The 23,180-nt window shown below is 45.0% G+C and overlaps 1 protein-coding gene across 11 annotated transcripts in view; it reads right to left on the bottom strand.

Moving 5' to 3' along the window:
- Nucleotides 1-23,180, bottom strand: part of LOC109419707 (RNA binding protein fox-1 homolog 1) — an 823,173-nt gene that overhangs the window by 213,280 nt on the left and 586,713 nt on the right. For 9 of the 11 annotated variants that reach the window (XM_062853919.1, XM_062853914.1, XM_062853920.1 and 6 more), the window contains exon 4: nucleotides 4,874-5,332. In XM_062853919.1, coding sequence (XP_062709903.1) covers nucleotides 4,874-5,332 — 459 coding nt within the window. The remainder of the gene's footprint in view (nucleotides 1-4,873; nucleotides 5,333-23,180) is intronic. The other 2 variants (XM_062853911.1, XM_062853913.1) reach the window with 2 other exon arrangements.

Raw genomic sequence — 23,180 nt, 5'->3', positions numbered from 1 at the left:
CCCAGGATTCCAGGAGGAATCCTTCCAGGATTCCAGGAGGAATCCTTCCAGGATTCCAGGAGGAATCCTTCCAGGATTCCAGGAGGAATCCTTCCAGGATTCCAGGAGGAATCCTTCCAGGATTCCAGGAGGAATCCTTCCAGGATTCCAGGAGGAATCCTTCCAGGATTCCAGGAGGAATCCTCCCAGGATTCCAGGAGGAATCCTCCCAGGATTCCAGGAGGAATCCTCCCAGGATTCCAGGAGGAATCCTCCCAGGATTCCAGGAGGAATCCTCCCAGGATTCCAGGAGGAATCCTCCCAGGATTCCAGGAGGAATCCTCCCAGGATTCCAGGAGGAATCCTCCCAGGATTCCAGGAGGAATCCTCCCAGGATTCCAGGAGGAATCCTCCCAGGATTCCAGGAGGAATCCTCCCAGGATTCCAGGAGGAATCCTCCCAGGATTCCAGGAGGAATCCTCCCAGGATTCCAGGAGGAATCCTCCCAGGATTCCAGGAGGAATCCTCCCAGGATTCCAGGAGGAATCCTCCCAGGATTCCAGGAGGAATCCTCCCAGGATTCCAGGAGGAATCCTCCCAGGATTCCAGGAGGAATCCTCCCAGGATTCCAGGAGGAATCCTCCCAGGATTCCAGGAGGAATCCTCCCAGGATTCCAGGAGGAATCCTCCCAGGATTCCAGGAGGAATCCTCCCAGGATTCCAGGAGGAATCCTCCCAGGATTCCAGAAGGAATCCTCCCAGGATTCCAGGAGGAATCCTCCCAGGATTCCAGGAGGAATCCTCCCAGGATTCCAGGAGGAATCCTCCCAGGATTCCAGGAGGAATCCTCCCAGGATTCCAGGAGGAATCCTCCCAGGATTCCAGGAGGAATCCTCCCAGGATTCCAGGAGGAATCCTCCCAGGATTCCAGGAGGAATCCTCCCAGGATTCCAGGAGGAATCCTCCCAGGATTCCAGGAGGAATCTTCCCAGGATTCCAGGAGGAATCCTCCCAGGATTCCAGGAGGAATCCTCCCAGGATTCCAGGAGGAATCCTCCCAGGATTCCAGGAGGAATCCTCCCAGGATTCCAGGAGGAATCCTCCCAGGATTCCAGGAGGAATCCTCCCAGGATTCCAGGAGGAATCCTCCCAGGATTCCAGGAGGAATCCTCCCAGGATTCCAGGAGGAATCCTCCCAGGATTTCAGGAGGAATCCTCCCAGGATTCCAGGAGGAATCCTCCCAGGATTCCAGGAGGAATCCTCCCAGGATTCCAGGAGGAATCCTCCCAGGATTCCAGGAGGAATCCTCCCAGGATTCCAGGAGGAATCCTCCCAGGATTCCAGGAGGAATCCTCCCAGGATTCCAGGAGGAATCCACCCAGGATTCCAGGAGGAATCCTCCCAGGATTCCAGGAGGAATCCTCCCAGGATTCCAGGAGGAATCCTCCCAGGATTCCAGGAGGAATCCTCCCAGGATTCCAGGAGGAATCCTCCCAGGATTCCAGGAGGAATCCTCCCAGGATTCCAGGAGGAATCCTCCCAGGATTCCAGGAGGAATCCTCCCAGGATTCCAGGAGGAATCCTCCCAGGATTCCAGGAGGAATCCTCCCAGGATTCCAGGAGGAATCCTCCCAGGATTCCAGGAGGAATCCTCCCAGGATTCCAGGAGGAATCCTCCCAGGATTCCAGGAGGAATCCTCCCAGGATTCCAGGAGGAATCCTCCCAGGATTCCAGGAGGAATCCTCCCAGGATTCCAGGAGGAATCCTCCCAGGATTCCAGGAGGAATCCTCCCAGGATTCCAGGAGGAATCCTCCCAGGATTCCAGGAGGAATCCTCCCAGGATTCCAGGAGGAATCCTCCCAGGATTCCAGGAGGAATCCTCCCAGGATTCCAGGAGGAATCCTCCCAGGATTCCAGGAGGAATCCTCCCAGGATTCCAGGAGGAATCCTCCCAGGATTCCAGGAGGAATCCTCCCAGGATTCCAGGAGGAATCCTCCCAGGATTCCAGGAGGAATCCTCCCAGGATTCCAGGAGGAATCCTCCCAGGATTCCAGGAGGAATCCTCCCAGGATTCCAGGAGGAATCCTCCCAGGATTCCAGGAGGAATCCTCCCAGGATTCCAGGAGGAATCCTCCCAGGATTCCAGGAGGAATCCTCCCAGGATTCCAGGAGGAATCCTCCCAGGATTCCAGGAGGAATCCTCCCAGGATTCCAGGAGGAATCCTCCCAGGATTCCAGGAGGAATCCTCCCAGGATTCCAGGAGGAATCCTCCCAGGATTCCAGGAGGAATCCTCCCAGGATTCCAGGAGGAATCCTCCCAGGATTCCAGGAGGAATCCTCCCAGGATTCCAGGAGGAATCCTCCCAGGATTCCAGGAGGAATCCTCCCAGGATTCCAGGAGGAATCCTCCCAGGATTCCAGGAGGAATCCTCCCAGGATTTTAGGAGGAATCCTCCCAGGATTCCAGGAGGAATCCTCTCAGGATTCCAGGAGAAATCCTCTCAAGATTCCAGGAGAAATCCTCTCAAGATTCCAGGAGGAATCCTCTCAAGATTCCAGGAGGAATCCTCTCAGGATTCCAGGAGGAATCCTCTCAGGATTCCAGGAGGAATCCTCTCAGGATTCCAGGAGGAATCCTCTCAGGATTGCAGGAGAAATCCTCTCAGGATTGCAGGAGAAATCCTCTCAGGATTGCAGGAGAAATCCTCTCAGGATTGCAGGAGAAATCCTCTCAGGATTGCAGGAGAAATCCTCTCAGGATTGCAGGAGAAATCCTCTCAGGATTGCAGGAGAAATCCTCTCAGGATTGCAGGAGAAATCCTCTCAGGATTGCAGGAGAAATCCTTTCAGGATTGCAGGAGAAATCCTCTCAGGATTGCAGGAGAAATCCACTCAGGATTGCAGGAGAAATCCTCTCAGGATTGCAGGAGAAATCCTCTCAGGATTGCAGGAGAAATCCTCTCAAAATTCCAGGAAAACCCTCTCAGGATTCCAGGAGAAATCCTCTCGTGTTTCCCGGAGGAATCCTCTCAGGATTCCGGCAGAAATCCTCTCAGGATTGCAGGAGAAATCCTCTTAGGATTCCAGGAGAAATCCTCTCAGGATTCCAGGAGAAATTCTGTCAGGATTCCAGGATAAATCCTCTCAGGATTCCAGGAGAAATCCTCTTAGGATGCCAGGAGAAATCCTCTCAGGATTCCCGGAGAAATCCTCTCAGGATTCCAGGAGAAATCCTCTCAGGGTTTCAAGGGGAATCCTCTCAGGATTCCAAGAGGAATCCTCTCAGGATTCCAGGAGGAATCCTCACAGGATTCCAAAGGGAATCATTACAGGATTCTTTGAGGGAATCATAAAAGAATTCTTTGGGGGAATCCTCTCAGGAATCCAGGGGGAATCTTCACAAGATACCAGGACGAATCCTCATCGGATTCCAAAGAGAAACCTTACAAGATTCCAGAGGGTATCCCTACAAGATTCCAGAGGGAATCCTTATAAAATTCCAGAGGGAATCCTTACAAGATTCCAGAGGGAATTCTTACAAGATTCCAGAGGGAATCCCCACGAGATTCCGTTGAGGATTCTCACAGGATTCCGAGGAAATTCTTTACACGATTCAAAAGAGAATCCTCGCAGCATTCCGGAGGGAATCCTCGCAGGACTCCGGAAGGAATCCTCACAGGACTCCGGAAGGAAACCTCGCAGGATTCCGGAAAGAATCCTCGCAAGATTCAGGAGGGGAATCCTCACAGGATTCCAAGGAAAATCATCACAGGATTCTGAGGAAAATCCTCTCAGGATTGCAGGAGAAATCCTCTCAAAATTCCAGGAAAACCCTCTCAGGATTCCAGGAGAAATCCTCTCGTGTTTCCCGGAGGAATCCTCTCAGGATTCCGGCAGAAATCCTCTCAGGATTCCAGGAGAAATCCTCTTAGGATTCCAGGAGAAATCCTCTCAGGATTCCAGGAGAAATTCTGTCAGGATTCCAGGATAAATCCTCTCAGGATTCCAGGAGAAATCCTCTTAGGATGCCAGGAGAAATCCTCTCAGGATTCCCGGAGAAATCCTCTCAGGATTCCAGGAGAAATCCTCTCAGGGTTTCAAGGGGAATCCTCTCAGGATTCCAAGAGGAATCCTCTCAGGATTCCAGGAGGAATCCTCACAGGATTCCAAAGGGAATCATTACAGGATTCTTTGAGGGAATCATAAAAGAATTCTTTGGGGGAATCCTCTCAGGAATCCAGGGGGAATCTTCACAAGATACCAGGACGAATCCTCATCGGATTCCAAAGAGAAACCTTACAAGATTCCAGAGGGTATCCCTACAAGATTCCAGAGGGAATCCTTATAAAATTCCAGAGGGAATCCTTACAAGATTCCAGAAGGAATTCTTACAAGATTCCAGAGGGAATCCCCACGAGATTCCGTTGAGGATTCTCACAGGATTCCGAGGAAATTCTTTACACGATTCAAAAGAGAATCCTCGCAGCATTCCGGAGGGAATCCTCGCAGGACTCCGGAAGGAATCCTCACAGGACTCCGGAAGGAAACCTCGCAGGATTCCGGAAAGAATCCTCGCAAGATTCAGGAGGGGAATCCTCACAGGATTCCAAGGAAAATCATCACAGGATTCTGAGGAAAATCCTCACACGATTTCGAGGAGAATCCTCACGGGATTCCGAGGGAAATCTTCACAGGATTCCGAGGGGAATCCTCACAGGATTCCGTGGAGAATCCTCACAGAATTCCGAAAGGAATCCTCACAATAATCCAGGACCTTCACAGCCGCAATCTTCACAGGAATTTAAACGGAACCTTTTATAGATTTTTCGAGTGCGATATTCATTCTAAAAACCTCACCCATCCCATAATTTTCAACCCTTGCTACTTACCCCAAACATGGACCGCAGGTCCGGGTCCCGAAATCGGAACGGAATATTCGACACGTGTAGTCGCTTTGGTTGTGCTTTGGATTCGGCTAGCGCGGTGGCGGCTGCCACGGCCGCGGCCACGTTCTGTTGTTGCTGCTGCTGCTGTTGGCTCTGCGCAACCGACACTAGTGCCTGCTGGGCCGTACTCAGCGGCACAGTCCCGGTACCGGCCGTGGTCGTGATGGTACTGCTTCCGGTAGTCATGATACAACTGCCGGGACTACTACTGCTGCTTCCCGCTCCGCTACTGACCAGCTGCGCACTGCTGGCGATGATGGCGGCGGCGGCTGTGGCGATATCCGACGGGGAACTACAGCTGCCGGTGCTGGCCGTACTGATGTTCGATTGGTTGTTTTGGTTTTGGTTGTTGGCACTTGAGACTTGCGTTTCTGGTTCCGTTTGCTGCAATAATTCGGTCTTCTTATCGTGGCAATTCAGCGGGGGTTTTGTGTGTGTGTGTGTTTGTTTGATAGATGTTGTGTAGATGTTGGACGTTGCGTGAGTGAATGCGTGTAATTTTAGGGGTGTGACAACAGCACGACAGCAACGCAAATGCAGCACAATTATCGAAATCATAAGATGGCGACCAGATTCAGTTTTATTTTTTTTGTTTGGGATAGCGTGAAATGAAAAGAATGAAACAAAAAAGTTGATTAGAACACGGCGAACCAATTTTGTGATTTTATTGCTGGTTGGTTGAATATAAGCTATATAATGTGAGACACACTGTTTCAAGCGGTAACTGTGCAGAAGATTTCACCATTCTCTTTCGATTCCGAAATTAAGTATTAACTTTTAAATTTTCAGCAGTTTAACTTTGAACAGGACTCCGGAGGGAATCCTTACGGGATTCCAGACGTAATACTCACATGATTCCAGTCGAAATCATTTCAGGATTCTAGATAGGATCATTCCAGACGGAATCCTTCCAAGATTCCGGACGGAATCCTTCCAAGATTCCGGACGGAATCCTTCCAAGATTCCGGACGGAATCCTTCCAAGATTCCGGACGGAATCCTTCCAAGATTCCGGACGGAATCCTTCCAAGATTCCGGACGGAATCCTTCCAAGATTCCGGACGGAATCCTTCCAAGATTCCGGACGGAATCCTTCCAAGATTCCGGACGGAATCCTTCCAAGATTCCGGACGGAATCCTTCCAAGATTCCGGACGGAATCCTTCCAAGATTCCGGACGGAATCCTTCCAAGATTCCGGACGGAATCCTTCCAAGATTCCGGACGGAATCCTTCCAAGATTCCAGACGGAATCCTCCCAGGATTCCAGATGGAATCCTCCCAAGATTCCAGACGGAATCCTCCCAGGATTCCAGACGGAATCCTCCCAGGATTCCAGACGGAATCCTCCCAGGATTCCAGACGGAATCCTCCCAGGATTCCAGACGGAATCCTCCCAGGATTCCAGACGGAATCCTCCCAGGATTCCAGACGGAATCCTCCCAGGATTCCAGACGGAATCCTCCCAGGATTCCAGACGGAATCCTCCCAGGATTCCAGACGGAATCCTCCCAGGATTCCAGACGGAATCCTCCCAGGATTCCAGACGGAATCCTCCCAGGATTCCAGACGGAATCCTCCCAGGATTCCAGACGGAATCCTCCCAGGATTCCAGACGGAATCCTCCCAGGATTCCAGACGGAATCCTCCCAGGATTCCAGACGGAATCCTCCCAGGATTCCAGACGGAATCCTCCCAGGATTCCAGACGGAATCCTCCCAGGATTCCAGACGGAATCCTCCCAGGATTCCAGACGGAATCCTCCCAGGATTCCAGACGGAATCCTCCCAGGATTCCAGACGGAATCCTCCCAGGATTCCAGACGGAATCCTCCCAGGATTCCAGACGGAATCCTCCCAGGATTCCAGACGGAATCCTCCCAGTATTCCAGACGGAATCCTCCCAGGATTCCAGACGGAATCCTCCCAGGATTCCAGACGGAATCCTCCCAGGATTCCAGACGGAATCCTCCCAGGATTCCAGACGGAATCCTCCCAGGATTCCAGACGGAATCCTCCCAGGATTCCAGACGGAATCCTCCCAGGATTCCAGACGGAATCCTCCCAGGATTCCAGACGGAATCCTCCCAGGATTCCAGACGGAATCCTCCCAGGATTCCAGACGGAATCCTCCCAGGATTCCAGACGGAATCCTCCCAGGATTCCAGACGGAATCCTCCCAGGATTCCAGACGGAATCCTCCCAGGATTCCAGACGGAATCCTCCCAGGATTCCAGACGGAATCCTCCCAGGATTCCAGACGGAATCCTCCCAGGATTCCAGACGGAATCCTCCCAGGATTCCAGACGGAATCCTCTCAGGATTCCAGACGGAATCCTCTCAGGATTCCAGACGGAATCCTCTCAGGATTCCAGACGGAATCCTCTCAGGATTCCAGACGGAATCCTCTCAGGATTCCAGACGGAATCCTCTCAGGATTCCAGACGGAATCCTCTCAGGATTCCAGACGGAATCCTCTCAGGATTCCAGACGGAATCCTCTCAGGATTCCAGACGGAATCCTCTCAGGATTCCAGTCGGAATACTCCCAGGATTCCAGACGGAATCCTCCCAGGATTCCAGACGAAATTCTGCCAGGATACCAGACGGAATTCTCCCAGGATTCTAGACGGAATCCTCCCAGGATTCCAGATGGAATCCTCTCAGGATTCCAGACGGAATCCTCTCAGGATTCCAGACGGAATCCTCTCAGGATTCCAGACGGAATCCTCTCAGGATTCCAGACGGAATCCTCTCAGGATTCCAGACGGAATCCTCTCAGGATTCCAGACGGAATCCTCTCAGGATTCCAGACGGAATCCTCTCAGGATTCCAGACGGAATCCTCTCAGGATTCCAGACGGAATCCTCTCAGGATTCCAGACGGAATCCTCTCAGGATTCCAGACGGAATCCTCTCAGGATTCCAGACGGAATCCTCTCAGGATTCCAGACGGAATCCTCTCAGGATTCCAGTCGGAATACTCCCAGGATTCCAGACGGAATCCTCCCAGGATTCCAGACGAAATTCTGCCAGGATACCAGACGGAATTCTCCCAGGATTCTAGACGGAATCCTCCCAGGATTCCAGACGGAATACTCCCAGGATTCCAGACGGAATTTTCGTAGGATTCCAGACGGAATCCTCCCAGGATTCCAGACGGAATCCTCCCAGGATTCCAGACGGAATTTTCGTAGGATTCCAGACGGAATCCTCTCAGGATTCCCGAAGGAATCCTCTCAGGATTCCCGAAGGAATCCTCTCAGGATTCCACAAGGAATCCTCTCAGGATTCCCGAAGGAATCCTCTCAGCATTAACGAAGGAATCCTCTCATCATTCCCGAAGGAATCCTCTCAGGATTCCCGATGGAATCCTCTCAGGATTCCCGAAGGAATCCTCTCAAGATTCCCGAAGGAATCCTCTCAGGATTCCCGAAGGAAGCCTCTCAGGATTCCAGACGGAATCCTCTCAGGATTTCAGACGGAATCCTCTCAGGATTTCAGACGGAATTCTCGCAGGATTCAAGACGAAATCCTCCTACGATTCCAGACGAAATTCTCCCAGGATTTCAGACGGAATTCTCCCAAGGACCTATGAGACTTACAAAAAAAAAGAGTTGGTGAAGCTTTTTGGAATTCTGACAGTCTTCACTGTAGGTTTTTTTAGATCTTTCAATGATGAATTCAATGATAAATTCCAAAGTGTATCGTGATAAAATAAAACGGTTGGACAGAGATAACAATGTTGTCCCACACCTCACCTTACCTTGTTACACATACGTATAAATATCATGTGAAAATTTATTTTGCCTCGTTTTATTCCCATGTTTGGTAGCATTCTTAAGAACACCATCGAGGATCCCTCTTTGCGTACGACCGCCATTATCAGCGCAATAAAAGTAATAAAATTAGAATTATGTTCCCACGGGGGGGCGGCCTCCTGCGAGGTAGGTGGCATTTGAATAAATATTTTATAATCATCGAACAACCAACATGAGGAGGATGGTGGATGCCCTTTTTCACGTCTCCAAGGTTGCCAACCAGCCAGTCAGGTGATGTGGGAGTCATTGCGAGTCCATATCAGGCCGCTTATCACCCCCGGGGGCGAATCCTGCGTGTGACACCATGCCCATAAGGGTGCGGCTTGTTTGAGATTCTTTCAAAACCTACAATTATATGTTTTTAACTTTGCATAACATTACAAGTTAAAAGTTACCAAAACCTAAATATGTTGTTTGATTGCTTTGACATTCATGCACACAACAGAAACAAGTGGATTGAGATTTGGATTATGAAAAGAATCCACGTGCTCCGGTGGGAATCGAACCCACGACTCCCAATTCGCTAGACGGGCGCTTCTTTCTTCAAAGCTACGGAGCCACTTGACCATCTCCGTCCCCTGAAGGCACAGAACTGAACCCGATTTCACTAATGCACATGGTTTGTTCCTTTACACAATCCAAATCTCCTTCGAATGGAATTAGATGAACATCTACACGTCTCTATTGTGTGCAATGTGCATGAATGTCAGGGCGTATGGAGAGATGATCTAGTCCTAGTGGCACCGTAGCTTGGAGGAAAGAAGCGCCCGTCCAGTCGTTGGTTTGATTCCCTCCGGAGCACGTGTTGTTTTTTCACAATTAAAATCTCAATGTGTTCATCAAATACATGTTTCTGTTGTATATGTTTTGTATAAAAGTAAAAAAACACAGGAAAACCATAGAACTTTATGAAACCAAAATAAAATCATTTAGGTTTTGTGGAGGTTTTCAAAACCTTTCCAAAACGAATTGGACTTTGATTTGAGTTTTAAGAAAGATTTGAAAATATTTTGGTGAGAGTTTTAGACATTTGTATGAAAATTCATGGAGATACCGATGAAACGATTGGGGCATGTCTAGGATTCGTAATTCTTCTGAAACTTCATATTCTTGTACAACTTGAAACCAGTAACATAGAATTTTGAGTTTCAATAGCGCACCCTAATGCTGATACCATCGAGGAGAACATTGGGCATACGAGCGACTAATAGGTACGTGTCACATCCCATTGGCACGGACATTTATGGCGGTCGGTCGGCGCGCCATCTCCAAATTTGAAGGAAGAAAAACACATCTTTCGTGGGTTTGGGTCATTTCGAGAATATTCGAGTCGGATATTACAGCCACCTACTAGCAGGCAGGTTGAAATAATGTGCTTTGAATGCCAAACAGTCAGTCAGTCGGAGTCAGTCAGAGTCGGTGTGGGGGTCGTTTTAGAAATATGGGTACGGTGGTCTGAATCTGAAGGGACACCGTGCCTTCCCTGGATTGTCCAGAAGTGATGGCACGATTAAACAGAGAAATTGTCATGACCGAAAGACACTTTAATGGGCAGCAATAAAACCCCTGCCCGAGTGGGACAAGTTGACGTCTTCTAGGTACGTTTTATGCACCGGCCTGGACGTGATTGGCCCGATGAATGGGACTTGTATGTTTGAGAACAGTTTTAGCTAGTAATAACAATCAAAAACTGTTATATTGGATGGGCGTAGGATACAAAACTGTTGATTAATTTTGATCCAATCCAATTGGTTAACGTGATAACGATGTATACTAATCTTTTCCGATTAGGTGACAAAACTTCGTAAGAATCATGTATGCAACAGTGATAGTTAGTAGGTAATTTTAGAATTGACACCTTTTAACCGTTCTTTCGGAGGTGATCTTTCTCTAGTAACACCGATTGTTGAATCAACGTGCCTTTCTCTAGCCGATGACCGTAAGAAACCGTAAACACTATAATTTTCTTAAAATAATAAGATTGAATAATTGTCCCTCGAATTCTGTTTCCACATCTGTTTTGGGTTTTGGTACGATTGAGCAGAAAGTTCCGAGTGTCCCGCCGGAAGTGGCCAAGCATGAAAGTGAGCCAAACTTATGCTTGTGACCCATCAAATCGCAGATTTTTCAATAATATGATGATCAGTTAGCAAGAAATCAGGTACGGACCATATTTAAAACTAACAGTTGTATACCGGAACCGGTTCCAGGTGTCCCTCCGGAAGTGGCCAAGCATGAAAGTCAGCCAAACGTGTGACGCATCAAATCGTGGCTTTTTCTAAAAACCTCATGATCGGGTAGCCAAAAATTAGGCGCTGACCTCATTTGAAAGTACCGAAAGTACGCGGAATCGGTTCCACGTGTCCCGCCGGACGTGGCCAAGCATGAAAGAGAGCCAAATCCATGCTTGTGACGCATCAAATCGTGGATTTTTCGAAAACCTGATGATCGATTAGCAAGGTTCGGATCATATTTGAAACCGGTTCCAGGTGTCCCACCGGAAGTGGCCAAGCATGTAAGTGAGGCAATTCATGCTTGAGACACATCTAATCGCGGTTTTTTCAATAATCTGATGATTGGTTAGCAAGAAATCAGGTTCGGACCATATTTGAAACAACCAGTTGAATTCCGGAACCGGTTCCAGGTGTCCCGCCGGAAGTGACCAAGCATCTAAGAGAGCCAAACCCATGCTGGTGACGCATTAAACCGTGCCATTTTTCAATAATGTGATGATCAGTTAGCAAGAAATCAGGTTCGGACCATATTTGGAACTACCAGTTGTATTCCGGAACCGTTTCCAGGTGTCCCACCGGAAGCAAGCATGAAAATGAGCCAAACCTATGCTTGTGACATAGCAAATTGCGGGTTTTTCGATAACCAGATGATCGGTTTGCAAGAAATTGTGTTCCAAATTCGGTTCCAGGTGTCCCGCCGGAAGTGGCCTTAGTCAACGCCTTAGTGGATTTAGTCAACGCAGGAAAACGAAGGAAAAGAATCACTAGGTGGATTAATTAGGGTTTTTTCTCCAAACCTTCCTAGAACTAAATGGACTTCAAATTACTTCCAGTATTGTTTTTCCTAGCATTGCATGACCAGTTTTCAAATATTCCAATCTTTCTCATCAAGGACCCAAGAGTGTGCACTTTCCAATATTGTAACTCTTGAACTCTCTTGAAGCTACGTGTCCGCCCACTGCTCATTTCGTATACGTGTGCAAATCATTCACCTCGAGAGTGACACCTCAAAACCCATTCACCCATCAACCCGCTGAAATAGTGGGACATTGCCGGTCGTTACCTGACTCTTTCCACCAGAAAGAAATCATTGCACTTCGATGAGAGCGCACAGGAGCTGCTCCTGCCGACGTCGTAAGTGGGCAATCAACGGTCCAACTACGAGATGCGATGAACCGGGGTCTCCCGGTCTGGAATCTGTAGAATAATACGTATTCACCAGCTTTTTGGGTCCATCGAGTGCCATCGTCATCGTCGTTTTTCAATAAAGGAACAAAAGGAAACTCAATTTCCTTTGATTTTGTGTTGCTTTTCTTGGATTGTGCATGAGAGCCGTTCGGAAGACCACAATAACAGGTATTAAGCTTTATAACGGTTCTCAAAACCTCTTCAAGACTAATTGAACATCAAAATATTACATGAGTATAATCTTAAAGGCTTAAAGGCTTGAATTGAATGTGTTATAGGAAGTGAAGAAGCATCAACTAGTGTAAAACAATCCCTTGACACATGCAAGGATTTATAAATCAATTAGGTCGTCCACAAAACCATTATAAAACTATTTTTCTTAGAAATGAGTCTTTCTCCGAAAAGTTACTAGAAATACCAATCACACGGCTCGAAGGATCATTCATAGTTTCCAAATTTATCTCGCTTGGTGTCGTCGTCCTCGTCAGCAACGACCGTGATTGCCCCTCCAAAGAGGCCTTCCACTGACTGGCTGCCACTTTGTTCCTTGTTAGAAAGGGCAAAATCCGGCAATATTGAATCAATTTCGTCGACAGTCTCTCGTCGTCGTCGTCCCGGCCGGTTTATTGGTTCGTGCTTCGGAAAGTTGGCTCAGTTTTCTTTTCTTAGTCAGTCTGCCGGTCGGGATGGGAGCTGGAATGTAAATTTGTGAAAATGAAGACGACGAGTTCACACAGACCAACTGAGTCGGAAGCGTTCCCTCCGACTGACTGGACTGGTGGCAAGAGAGGATAACCGGTGATGTTGACGGTTTATTGGAAAGAGAAACCCATTTGAAAGCCCAACAGCCTGGAAATGGCCCATTTAGGTGTAATTTTGGAAGCGAATGTGGAGTGAGGTGGAGATAGTGACGAGGAATGTGGGTTGGTTTCTTTCCTAGAAGTTTAGAAGAATCTCTCCGTTCAGTTAAAAAAATGAAGTAATTTCTTGAAGAAAGAATTGTTGATGAAATTTTATTGTTATAATTAGAGTTATCGAGATTATATCAAGATATAGTTGAATTGTAGGTTAAACCCATAGTGAAGTTCAAGCCTTAGTAATAAATTTGAGTTTTTTTTTTTGTGGCGAAATTTGGGGTTGAAACTGAAATAAAACCATAATAAAACTAAGAATGTTGTCATGTAAAAATGAGTTTAACAATAAATTGTATGATGGAATAAGAACGATATATTGCTCTATGGTCCAACAATTGAATTAATGGTGACCATACTGAATATTACCGCACTTTCAAAAAAAAATCTGTTAAACCCATTTTTCACAAGGAGCAAATGCAGAACATTCGCGAAAATGTTTAACTAGCAAAAGTTTCTTTTGAGTTCTAGCATATTTTATAATTTACTTGTAATCTTAATTTCAGGTAAACAATTTGGGTGATCATATCTAACATTACGTGGAAGATAGCTTGTATAATTTGACAAGTGAAAGACAGAAAATATATGTTTTTCTTTGCGGGAATGTATTGAAACATCGATTTTTGGATTATATAAATCCTGTTATGTTTTATACTCACAATCTATTAAATGGTATATAATCATTAGTTGTATCGTGAAAATAAAGTTTTTGTGTTGTAGGCTAAAACCATCGTTTATTACGTTATATTTTATCGAGAATACGTTACTCTTATTATGATGTTTTCACTCACAATATATTTAATGGTATAAAATCATTATTTGTATCGTGAATGTATAGTTATTGTATGGTAGGCGTAAGTTTTAGGAGTTTTTTCAATGGAAAATTGATGGGTTTTCTCACACCCATCTTTCACATTCCTAGCAAATCTTCTACCATCCTCTAAGGTCATAAAATGAACTGCAAAATCAGTATTCACACCATGTAGTACGTCAAACATTCATCCTTGCAACAAACCCAATTAGCAAGTATAATTTCAATCTCATCAATATTGCATTCATTATCTGTGGTGCATCCAGCGTTCGTTGTGACCTATTTAAGGGCAATCCCGGACGAGGACTACAATGACCATTATAGAGCCCAACTTAAATATTCCGTTTGATTACAACTTTAGCAACACGAACACCTTGGTGGACTCTCTCTCTAGTGAGTCATCTCATTCATGCATCTGAGCCGACGGGGATGGTGAACATGCATTCTCTAATGTTCGTGTTATTGCATGTTTCTGTCAACACGGTGCTTGTTCCGGAATCATCTCCCGGTAGGGATACAATTTGCTGCTGCTCCTACTTTGAAGGTGCATACGTTCAAAAGCCCGTGAGCGAGCAACTAATCGCATTAGTTCCTGAGCTGTAGAATTTCCATTTCGGCGCTTTTACTTCACAGAACAAGCATTTCCGATGATCCACGCCGTTGCTCTTGATTGATTAATATCCAAGGGGCATACTAATGAGAATCAATGATGCATCCGGTGGTTCGAAATGGTTGTTCTGCGAATGGTCATCCATTTAGATAAATGAGTTTAGAAGGCGGAAAATTAGAATGTTTCACAATGGGATAGTTTGCATTGCCAACCATTATCAATGTAACAATGTAGCTGGCAAACGGTCATTTCCGGCAATATGATGCGTGACTTCACACGGTTTCTGCCTAGTGATTTTAAGCTAGTGTTCAATATTGGCATATTTGATCAAAATATATGGCAATTTTGCAATTTGTATCTGTTTTGGCCATCAAGTAAATATGGTCTTGTACACAGCCAGTTTAATGCGATTTTAAAACTAACTTTTCTCAATGGTTAAAAGGAACAACTATGAAGACTCTGGCTTTCTCAGTCTAGGGAATCTAAACGATTAAATTTGTATTACCCGACGTTTCGGCTTGATATATTTGGCCTTTTTCAAGGGTTAAGCTGTCTATCATTTTTTGTCGTTGTTAAAACAAAAAACGGTAAACATTTTTACCCTTGAAAAAAGCCGAATAAATCAGGCCGAAACGTTGGGCAATACAAATTTCATCGTTTGAATTCCCAAGACTGAGAAAGCCAAACCATTTCCAGTCGAAAACCTCTAGCAAAAATAACAACCATTTACTATTGAAGGATATGTCAAGTCCCTTACAATTGGTTTTATTAGAGTCTTTGAAACAACATTAAGATACGGTCGTGAAGACAGCCAAGCGTTTTACGGTGGAATTGATTTTGTTGGAGTCTTTAATGCAATTGAATAATTAAATTTTTGACTTGGTTGTATCGAACCTTTTAACTAATGAGAAAAGCCTTTAGTTTTATGTCGGTTTTATCATTATTTGGAAACAATCTTTTGGCTATCATAAAACCATTCGAATTGATACATTAATCAAAAAGTTGACGGTTTTATCAAAGTTTTAGAGAGCACTGGACCCAAGTTTACTACTACGATTGGATCTTCGTTTTCTCTTTAAAGCAAGTATTTTGAATTTCACATTACTAAATCGGAATGTTTCAAAACTTTTACAGAAAGTTCAAAGATGAAAATTTCCCCTAAGGACTAGCTGCTATGAATACTTGACAAGTTCAATCAATTGATTGTTCCGTATCATTCCAAATCAATTAAAATTTAACTCACTCAACCGGAACGAAATCCGAATTTTTGTCCCAAAAGTTAAACAAAAAACGTAGTTGAATTTAATTCTCACCAGCAAACCCGACGCCACCATTTTCATCGCCAAATGGATTCCAAATTTTCCACCTAATTGAGAGAAAAACGAAACGAAAAAAACGGACGAACGCAAAATTCCATTCACGCACCATTTTGGAGTTCGCTTCGTTTCCTCGCAATGTATATTTTTATCATCGTTGATGAGGCGAAGGCGAGGCGAGTTACCCGTCGCCAATCGGTCTCACCCCTCCCAGGTTCCATGGGGGTAATCCCATTTAGAGCCTCCTTCTTCGCGGAATAGGCGAAAGAAAGTAATTTATCTCATCTCGTCGTCTAAGGGAGAAATGCCGCACCGACGGGAAACATCAACACAAAAACTCGCGCGATTTAAAGAGCGACACGATGTCGGAGTTTGAATGCGCGGTCCAGTGCTCAGATTCATAATAAGAGGACCTTCTGTCCGAGCTTCGCAGTGGAAAGAACGTTATATCATCGTCATTGTCGTCATTATCGTCATATCGTTACTCCAATTCGTCTTTTTATTTTTTATTTTTTACAAATCTATCTGAATAGATAGAGAAGACATAGAATACCGTCGTGCGGGGCTACTTTTGAAATACGGAGCTACTTTGGACACTTTTGAATATGGATTTTTTGAATTTGAAATATCGTTCAAATCTGTTTGTTGTCTTTGGGACTATTATGACGCAATATTTTCCCCTTCATTTGGTTGAAATTGTTTTTCAATCAAACTCTTTATTGCTTGTCAGGAGGCGAAAAAACATCGAATGAATCATAAAAATATACATAACGTATCAGAACATTTGCTCTGTAAGCATTGTTTCTGCAGTTCATAAATTTCAAAGGGTTGCTCAATTCGTGCAAGAAGTATCGACGTAGCATATACAATCGAATATTTGTATGGATACACAATATAAATGACCGTTTCACCTAAATAATGGAATGATGGCCCCCAGACAGCCTTTTAGTCTGTATTAAAATATCACGCTGCTCATAAAACCAAAGGTAGCACAGAACCACCTAAAAACGCATATATTTATTGAAATCATGTATGATATAGTATACAACAGTATTGGTACAAAGTAGTGTTCTAAATAAACCCGGAATTTTAACTGCAGTTTTGTTTTAATTAGGAATGTCCAAAGTAGCCCCCCTCTGGTTCTATATGATATGTCTCCGATTGATGTATGGACAACTTTTTTGTTTATGGATGGATTTAGTTCAAATTTTGCATGCATCCTACATACATACTCACAATTATTATGTGTAAAAATTGTGGAAATACATTCACTACTCTGGGAGTTACAATGTCATAAAGTTGAAAAACTATTAAAAAGTGTATAAAGAAGCCCCGCACGACGGTACAGAAAAGACAGAGAAAACAGAAAAGACAGAGAAGAAAGAAAAGCAGAGAAAACAAGGGAGACATTGAAGATAGAGAAAACAGAGAAGACCGATAAGATGGGTAAACAGAGAAGACAAAGAAGACAGAGGGCAGAAAAGACAGAGAAGGCATTGAAAACAGGAATGACAGAAAAGCTAGAGAAGACAGAGAGAAGACGGAGAAGACAGAGAATACAGAGAAGATAAAGAATACAGAAAATACTCTTCTCTTTCTTCTCTATCTTTTCTGTATTTTCTGTCTTCTCTGTCTTTTCTGTCTGCTTTGTCTGCTCTGTCTTCTCTGTCTCCGCTGTATTTTCTGTCTTCTCTGTCTTTTCTGTCTCCGCTGTATTTTCTGTCTTCTCTGTCTTTTCTGTCTCCTCCATCTTCTCTGTCTACTCTGTCTTCTCTATCATCTCTGTCTTCTCTGTCTCCGTTGTATTCTCTGTCTTTTCTGTCTTCTCCATCTTCTCTGTCTACTCTGTCTTCTATGTCTTCTCTGTTTTCGCTGTATTCTCTGTCTTCTCTGTCTTCCCTGTCCGCTCTGTCTCCGTCTTATATGTCTTCTCTGTCTTCGCTGTATTCTCTGTCTGCTCTGTCTTCTCTGTCTACTCTGTCTTCTATGTCTTCTATGTCTTCGCTGTATTCTCTGTCTTCACTGCCTTTTCTGTCTTCTCCATCTTCTCTGTCTACTCTGTCTTTTCTGTCGACTCTTTCTTTTCTGTCTTCGCTGTATTCTCTGTCTTCTCTGTCTACTCTGTCTTCTATGTCTTCTATGTCTTCGCTGTCTTCTCTGTCTTCTCTGTCTTCTCTGTCTGCTCTGTCTGCGCTGTCTTCTCTGTCTTCTTTGTCTAATCTGTCTTCTCTGTCTGCGCTGTATTCTCTGTCTGCGTTGTATTCCCTGCCTTCTATGTCTGCTCTGTCTTTTCTGTCATCAGATGGGAAAAACAGAGAAGACAAAGAAGACAGAGGGCAGAAAAGCTAGAGAAGACAGAGAGAAGACGGAGAAGACAGAGAATACGGAGAAGATAAGAATACAGAAAATACTCTTCTCTTTCTTCTCTATCTTTTCTGTATTTTCTGCCTTCTCTGTCTTCTCTGTCTTTTCTGTCTGCTTTGTCTGTTGTCTTCTCTGTCTTCGCTGTATTCTCTGTCTTCTCTGTCTTTTCTGTCTCCTCCATCTTCTCTGTCTTCTCTGTCTTCTCTATCTGCTCTGTCTTCGCTGTATTCTCTGTCTTCTCTGTCCTCTTTGTCCGCTCTGCCTTCTATGTCTGCTCTGGCTTCTCTATCATCTCTGTCTTCCTTGTCTTCTCTGTCTTCGCTGTATTCTCTGTCTTCCCTGTCTTCTCTGTCTCCGCTGTATTCTCTGTCTTCCCATCTTCTCTGTCTACTCTGTCTTCTCTGTTTTCGCTGTATTCTCTGTCTTCCCTGTCTACTCTGTCTCCGTCTTCTCTGCCTGCTCTGCCTTCTATGTCTTCTCTGTCTTCTCTGTCTGCTTTGTCTGCTCTGTCTTCTCTGTCTGCTTTGTCTGCTCTGTCTTCTCTGTTTTCGCTGTATTCTCTGTCTTCTCTGTCTTTTCTGTCTTCTTCATCTTCTCTGTCTACTCTGTCTTCTCTGTCTGCTCTGTCTTCGCTGTATTCTCTGTCTTCGCTGTATTCTCTGTCTTCTATGTCTTCGCTGTCTTCTCTGTCTTCTCTGTCTGCTCTGTCTGCTCTGCCTTCTATGTCTGCTCTGCCTTCTCTGTTTGCTCTGTCTTCTCTGTCTACGCTGTATTCTCTGTCTTCTCTGTCTTTTCTGTCTTCTCCACCTTCTCTATCTACTCTGTCTTCTCTGTCTGCTCTGTCTACGCTGTATTCTCCGTCTTCTCTGTCTACTCTATCTTCTCTGTCTTCTATGTCTTCTCTGTCTTCGCTGTATTCTCTGTCTTCTCTGTCTGCTCTGTCTTCTCTGTCTGCTCTGCCTTCTATGTCTGCTCTGTCTTCTCTGTCATCTCTGTCTTCTTTGTCCGCTCTGCTTTCTATGTCTGCTCTTTTTTTTTCTGTCTTCTCTGCCTTCGGTCTCCTCTATTTTCTCTGTCTTCTCTGTCTTCTCTGTCTTTTCTGTCTTCTCTGTCTTCTCTGTCTTCTCTGTCTTCTCTGCCTTCAGTCTCCTCTATTTTCTCTGTCTTCTCTGTCTACTATTTTCTCTGTCTTCTCTGTATTCTCTGTGTTCTCTGTCTTCTCTGTCGTCTCTGTCGTCTCTGTCGTCTCTGTCTTCTGTCTTCTCTGTCTTCTCTGTCTTCTCTGTCTTCTCTGTCTTCTCTGTCCTCTCTGTCTTCTCTGTCTTCTCTGTCTTCTCTGTCTTCTCTGTATTCTCTGTCTTCTCTGTCTTTTCTGGTATCTCAACACTTCCGAGGCTGTCTTTGAATCTTTCTGACTAAAATGTTACTTGAGTGTTATCTCTTGTAAATTTATTGAATCAATAGCCTGATTCTACTTAAGTAGCCATCATGTTCACTAGACTAAATAATTGAATCAAATACAGCCTGTATCCGCAATAATCGGGACACAGAAGTACGGTGAAAGCTCTGTAATGAATTGGTAAATTTGGCCAAATAATTGACTGAGAACTCTCTTGTGTTTGTTTATTATTTGTGCCAAATTTCATAAAAATCGATGAATTACTTTGAACTGTGGATGAAAACAAGCATTTTGTACAATTATGACCAATTTTTCTTCGCATAATAGATGGTTCTTTTACGCTACAGTTCAAAGTTCTGTGATGATAATTATGAAATTTCGTTAGCAGTTATGATACCTATAGAGACACTTTCTTGCAAAATTCCATCAACTTTGGTCATTTGGTTTGGAAGCCACTGGTGTTGATAGGGATGAGTGTTAATGGAAATGTTTCGTGTTTTGCATGTGCTGTTTGCCTATTCATAACTTTTGAATTTCTATGTCAATTTTCATGAAATTTTCACAGAAGGTAGTTGATTATGTGTACATTATTCCTGCAAAATTTGATGATTATAGGTATAGTACTTTCAATAGTACAATCGAAACAATAAAAGGTGCTGACTATTTGCTGCCTGAGGGGCTAAAATCACGTTCAATCCCAATACATGTTTCGACTATAAAATTGTTGATAGTGCATATTTTTTTTTGAAATTTTGCCCATGCAACAATTGTAGATTGAGAGGTTTGTATTCAAAATTTCAGCCATTTCCTTTGCCTAATTTAAAAGTTACAGCGCTGACAAGAAAAACTAGGGACTGTACAAAATTCAATAGCGCACATTCTACTCTTTCATTGCTACAACAAAAAGCACTGCACCGATTCACATGAAATTGTGTAGGTGTAATCAACACATCTTAAGATGTTATTAAGTTAAATTTGAGCAATTTTAATCTGCATATTGCACAGTTACAGCTGTATTTCTGTGTCCCAATTATTGCGGATACAGGCTTTAAATCAAATTTTTCAATAAAATAGTTCAAAGTGTTATCAAAACATTTCTGAAACATTCTTCAGTAAATATTATTCCACGGATTCTCTTTCTTCTTTGAACTTGTGCAAAAGCCCCTCAAGATTGGGGTATCACGTAACCATATGGGAAAGCAAGATTGATTGCACTGCTTTAAATCCTGCAGAGCGATTAATGATAATCATCCCACTTAGGCTCTCGCTTCGTATGGGGTCCATGACTCCAAAGATTCGACACACGTTGGGTTTCTTGGAAAAATCCCACAATGTAACTGCCAAAACGGAAACGGAGACGGGTGGATTAAAAGTGCTGCCAGCCTTCTTCTTCGGCAACTACTTGACCTGACCACAGACAAAGACACACACACCCATACGTACACTCAAAGCACGGAGGATTCGGATGTTCCATTGTCCTTTTCTTCTCCGGCGCATCGGCAGTCAGTCGGATTTCCTTGGAGTTTTCCGAAATGGCCGGGGATTCTGCGATTGCCAGTCTGAGTGGACTGAGGATTAGCCCTCTTCCATCGTCGTTGCCACAATCATACATACACATACTCTACGTGTAGTGTGGATGATGTAAAGAGGATGACGACGACGAATCGTGTGCCGGTGTGGTGGATGAAGTAATAACAATAACGATTGATATAATGATGGTTATTATCATGCTGACGTTGGAAAAATTGCGCCCGGCTTTTGTGGTTGGCTGTCGCTGTCAGTTATTGTCCGACGGGACTTGGGGGACTTTGGTTTAATGGACTTCCGATTCATGGGGCTTGAAATTTGATGTTTGACATTTTGCATCGTTGAATCCTTAAAGGTGCTACGGAGAACGACTCTTACCTCCTAAAATTGTGTAATCTTCCGCTAAATGTTGTCACGTTTCCTCACCTTCCCGTCATAACTCCCGTGGAACCGCAGAATGCGATCACGATCCCCACAGTAATTCCCCCCTCAATTAATCCCAACTGCTAATTGCCAAGATTAAGCGCACCTCGTTTCCAACTAGGTAAGTAGAAAGAGTTTCAACCCCCGTCACCTTCAAGAAGTTCATCGTTCTTATCGCAATCTTTCTTCCCACCCAGCCCCAGCAAAGTACTAGCAAACACAGAAACTGCGAACTTTCCGAAAACTAATTTCTCAATCGTCGACGTCGTCGTCTTCGGTGACAACGCCAACGCGTCTTCTTCGCGGGGAAACGTCTTTTCCCCGTCCTTCCACCTCATAGTTACCCGTGTCACCATTGCGGCATCTACGTGACCGAAATCCCGGCGAATAATTCTCTCCGCAATTCCACTTTTTGGCTGTGCGTTAAGACGGAATTATGCGAAGGAAGGAGGGTATCAAAAAGTTTACCATTTTTCATCTCCGAAGAGATTCGCCTTTCCTTTCATTTCTAATGTTTGGAAGCGATTGCGAACGCTCACCAGTTATTACGAACGGGAAAGCACATATCCTAGTACGTGTTCTGTGGTGGGAATCGTGGTTGGCGAAGATTATCGGTAGGTTGTAAACGTTAATTGTACTATGTGTGTTTGCTGCTTAACTGCTTGAAATATTAAGTTAAGCAAATGCCAAAAGAATTAAATCTGGAATTCTAAGAGAGTTTCTTGGAATCTGAGAGGATTCCGTCTGGAATCCTGGGAGGATTCCGTCTGGAATCCTGGGAGGATTCCGTCTGGAATCCTGGGAGGATTCCGTCTGGAATCCTGGGAGGATTCCGTCTGGAATCCTGGGAGGATTCCGTCTGGAATCCTGGGAGGATTCCGTCTGGAATCCTGGGAGGATTCCGTCTGGAATCCTGGGAGGATTCCGTCTGGAATCCTGGTAGGATTCCGTCTGGAATCCTGGTAGGATTCCGTCTGGAATCCTGGTAGGATTCCGTCTGGAATCCTGGTAGGATTCCGTCTGGAATCCTGGTAGGATTCCGTCTGGAATCCTGGTAGGATTCCGTCTGGAATCCTGGTAGGATTCCGTCTGGAATCCTGGTAGGATTCCGTCTGGAATCCTGGTAGGATTCCGTCTGGAATCCCGGGAGGATTCCGTCTGGAATCCTGGGAGGATTCCGTCTGGAATCCTAGGAGGATTCCGTCTGGAATCCTGGGAGGATTCCGTCTGGAATCCTGGGAGGATTCCGTCTGGAATCCTGGGAGGATTCCGTCTGGAATCCTGGGAGGATTCCGTCTGGAATCCTGGGTGGATTCCGTCTGGAATCCTGAGAAGATTCCGTCTGGAATCCTGGGTGGATTCCGTCTGGAATCCTGGGAGGATTCCGTCTGGAATCCTGGGAGGATTCCGTCTGGAATCCTGGGAGGATTCCGTCTGGAATCCTGGGAGGATTCCGTCTGGAATCCTGGGAGGATTCCGTCTGGAATCCTGGGAGGATTCCGTCTGGAATCCTGGTAGGATTCCGTCTGGAATCCTGGTAGGATTCCGTCTGGAATCCTGGTAGGATTCCGTCTGGAATCCTGGGAGGATTCCGTCTGGAATCCTGGGAGGTTCCGTCTGGAATCCTGGGAGGATTCCGTCTGGAATCCTGG

The sequence above is a fragment of the Aedes albopictus genome, chromosome 2 (assembly GCF_035046485.1).
Source record: "Aedes albopictus strain Foshan chromosome 2, AalbF5, whole genome shotgun sequence".
In the NCBI taxonomy this organism is placed as follows: Eukaryota; Metazoa; Arthropoda; class Insecta; order Diptera; family Culicidae; genus Aedes; species Aedes albopictus.
This window is presented reverse-complemented; position numbering and strand designations above follow the sequence as displayed.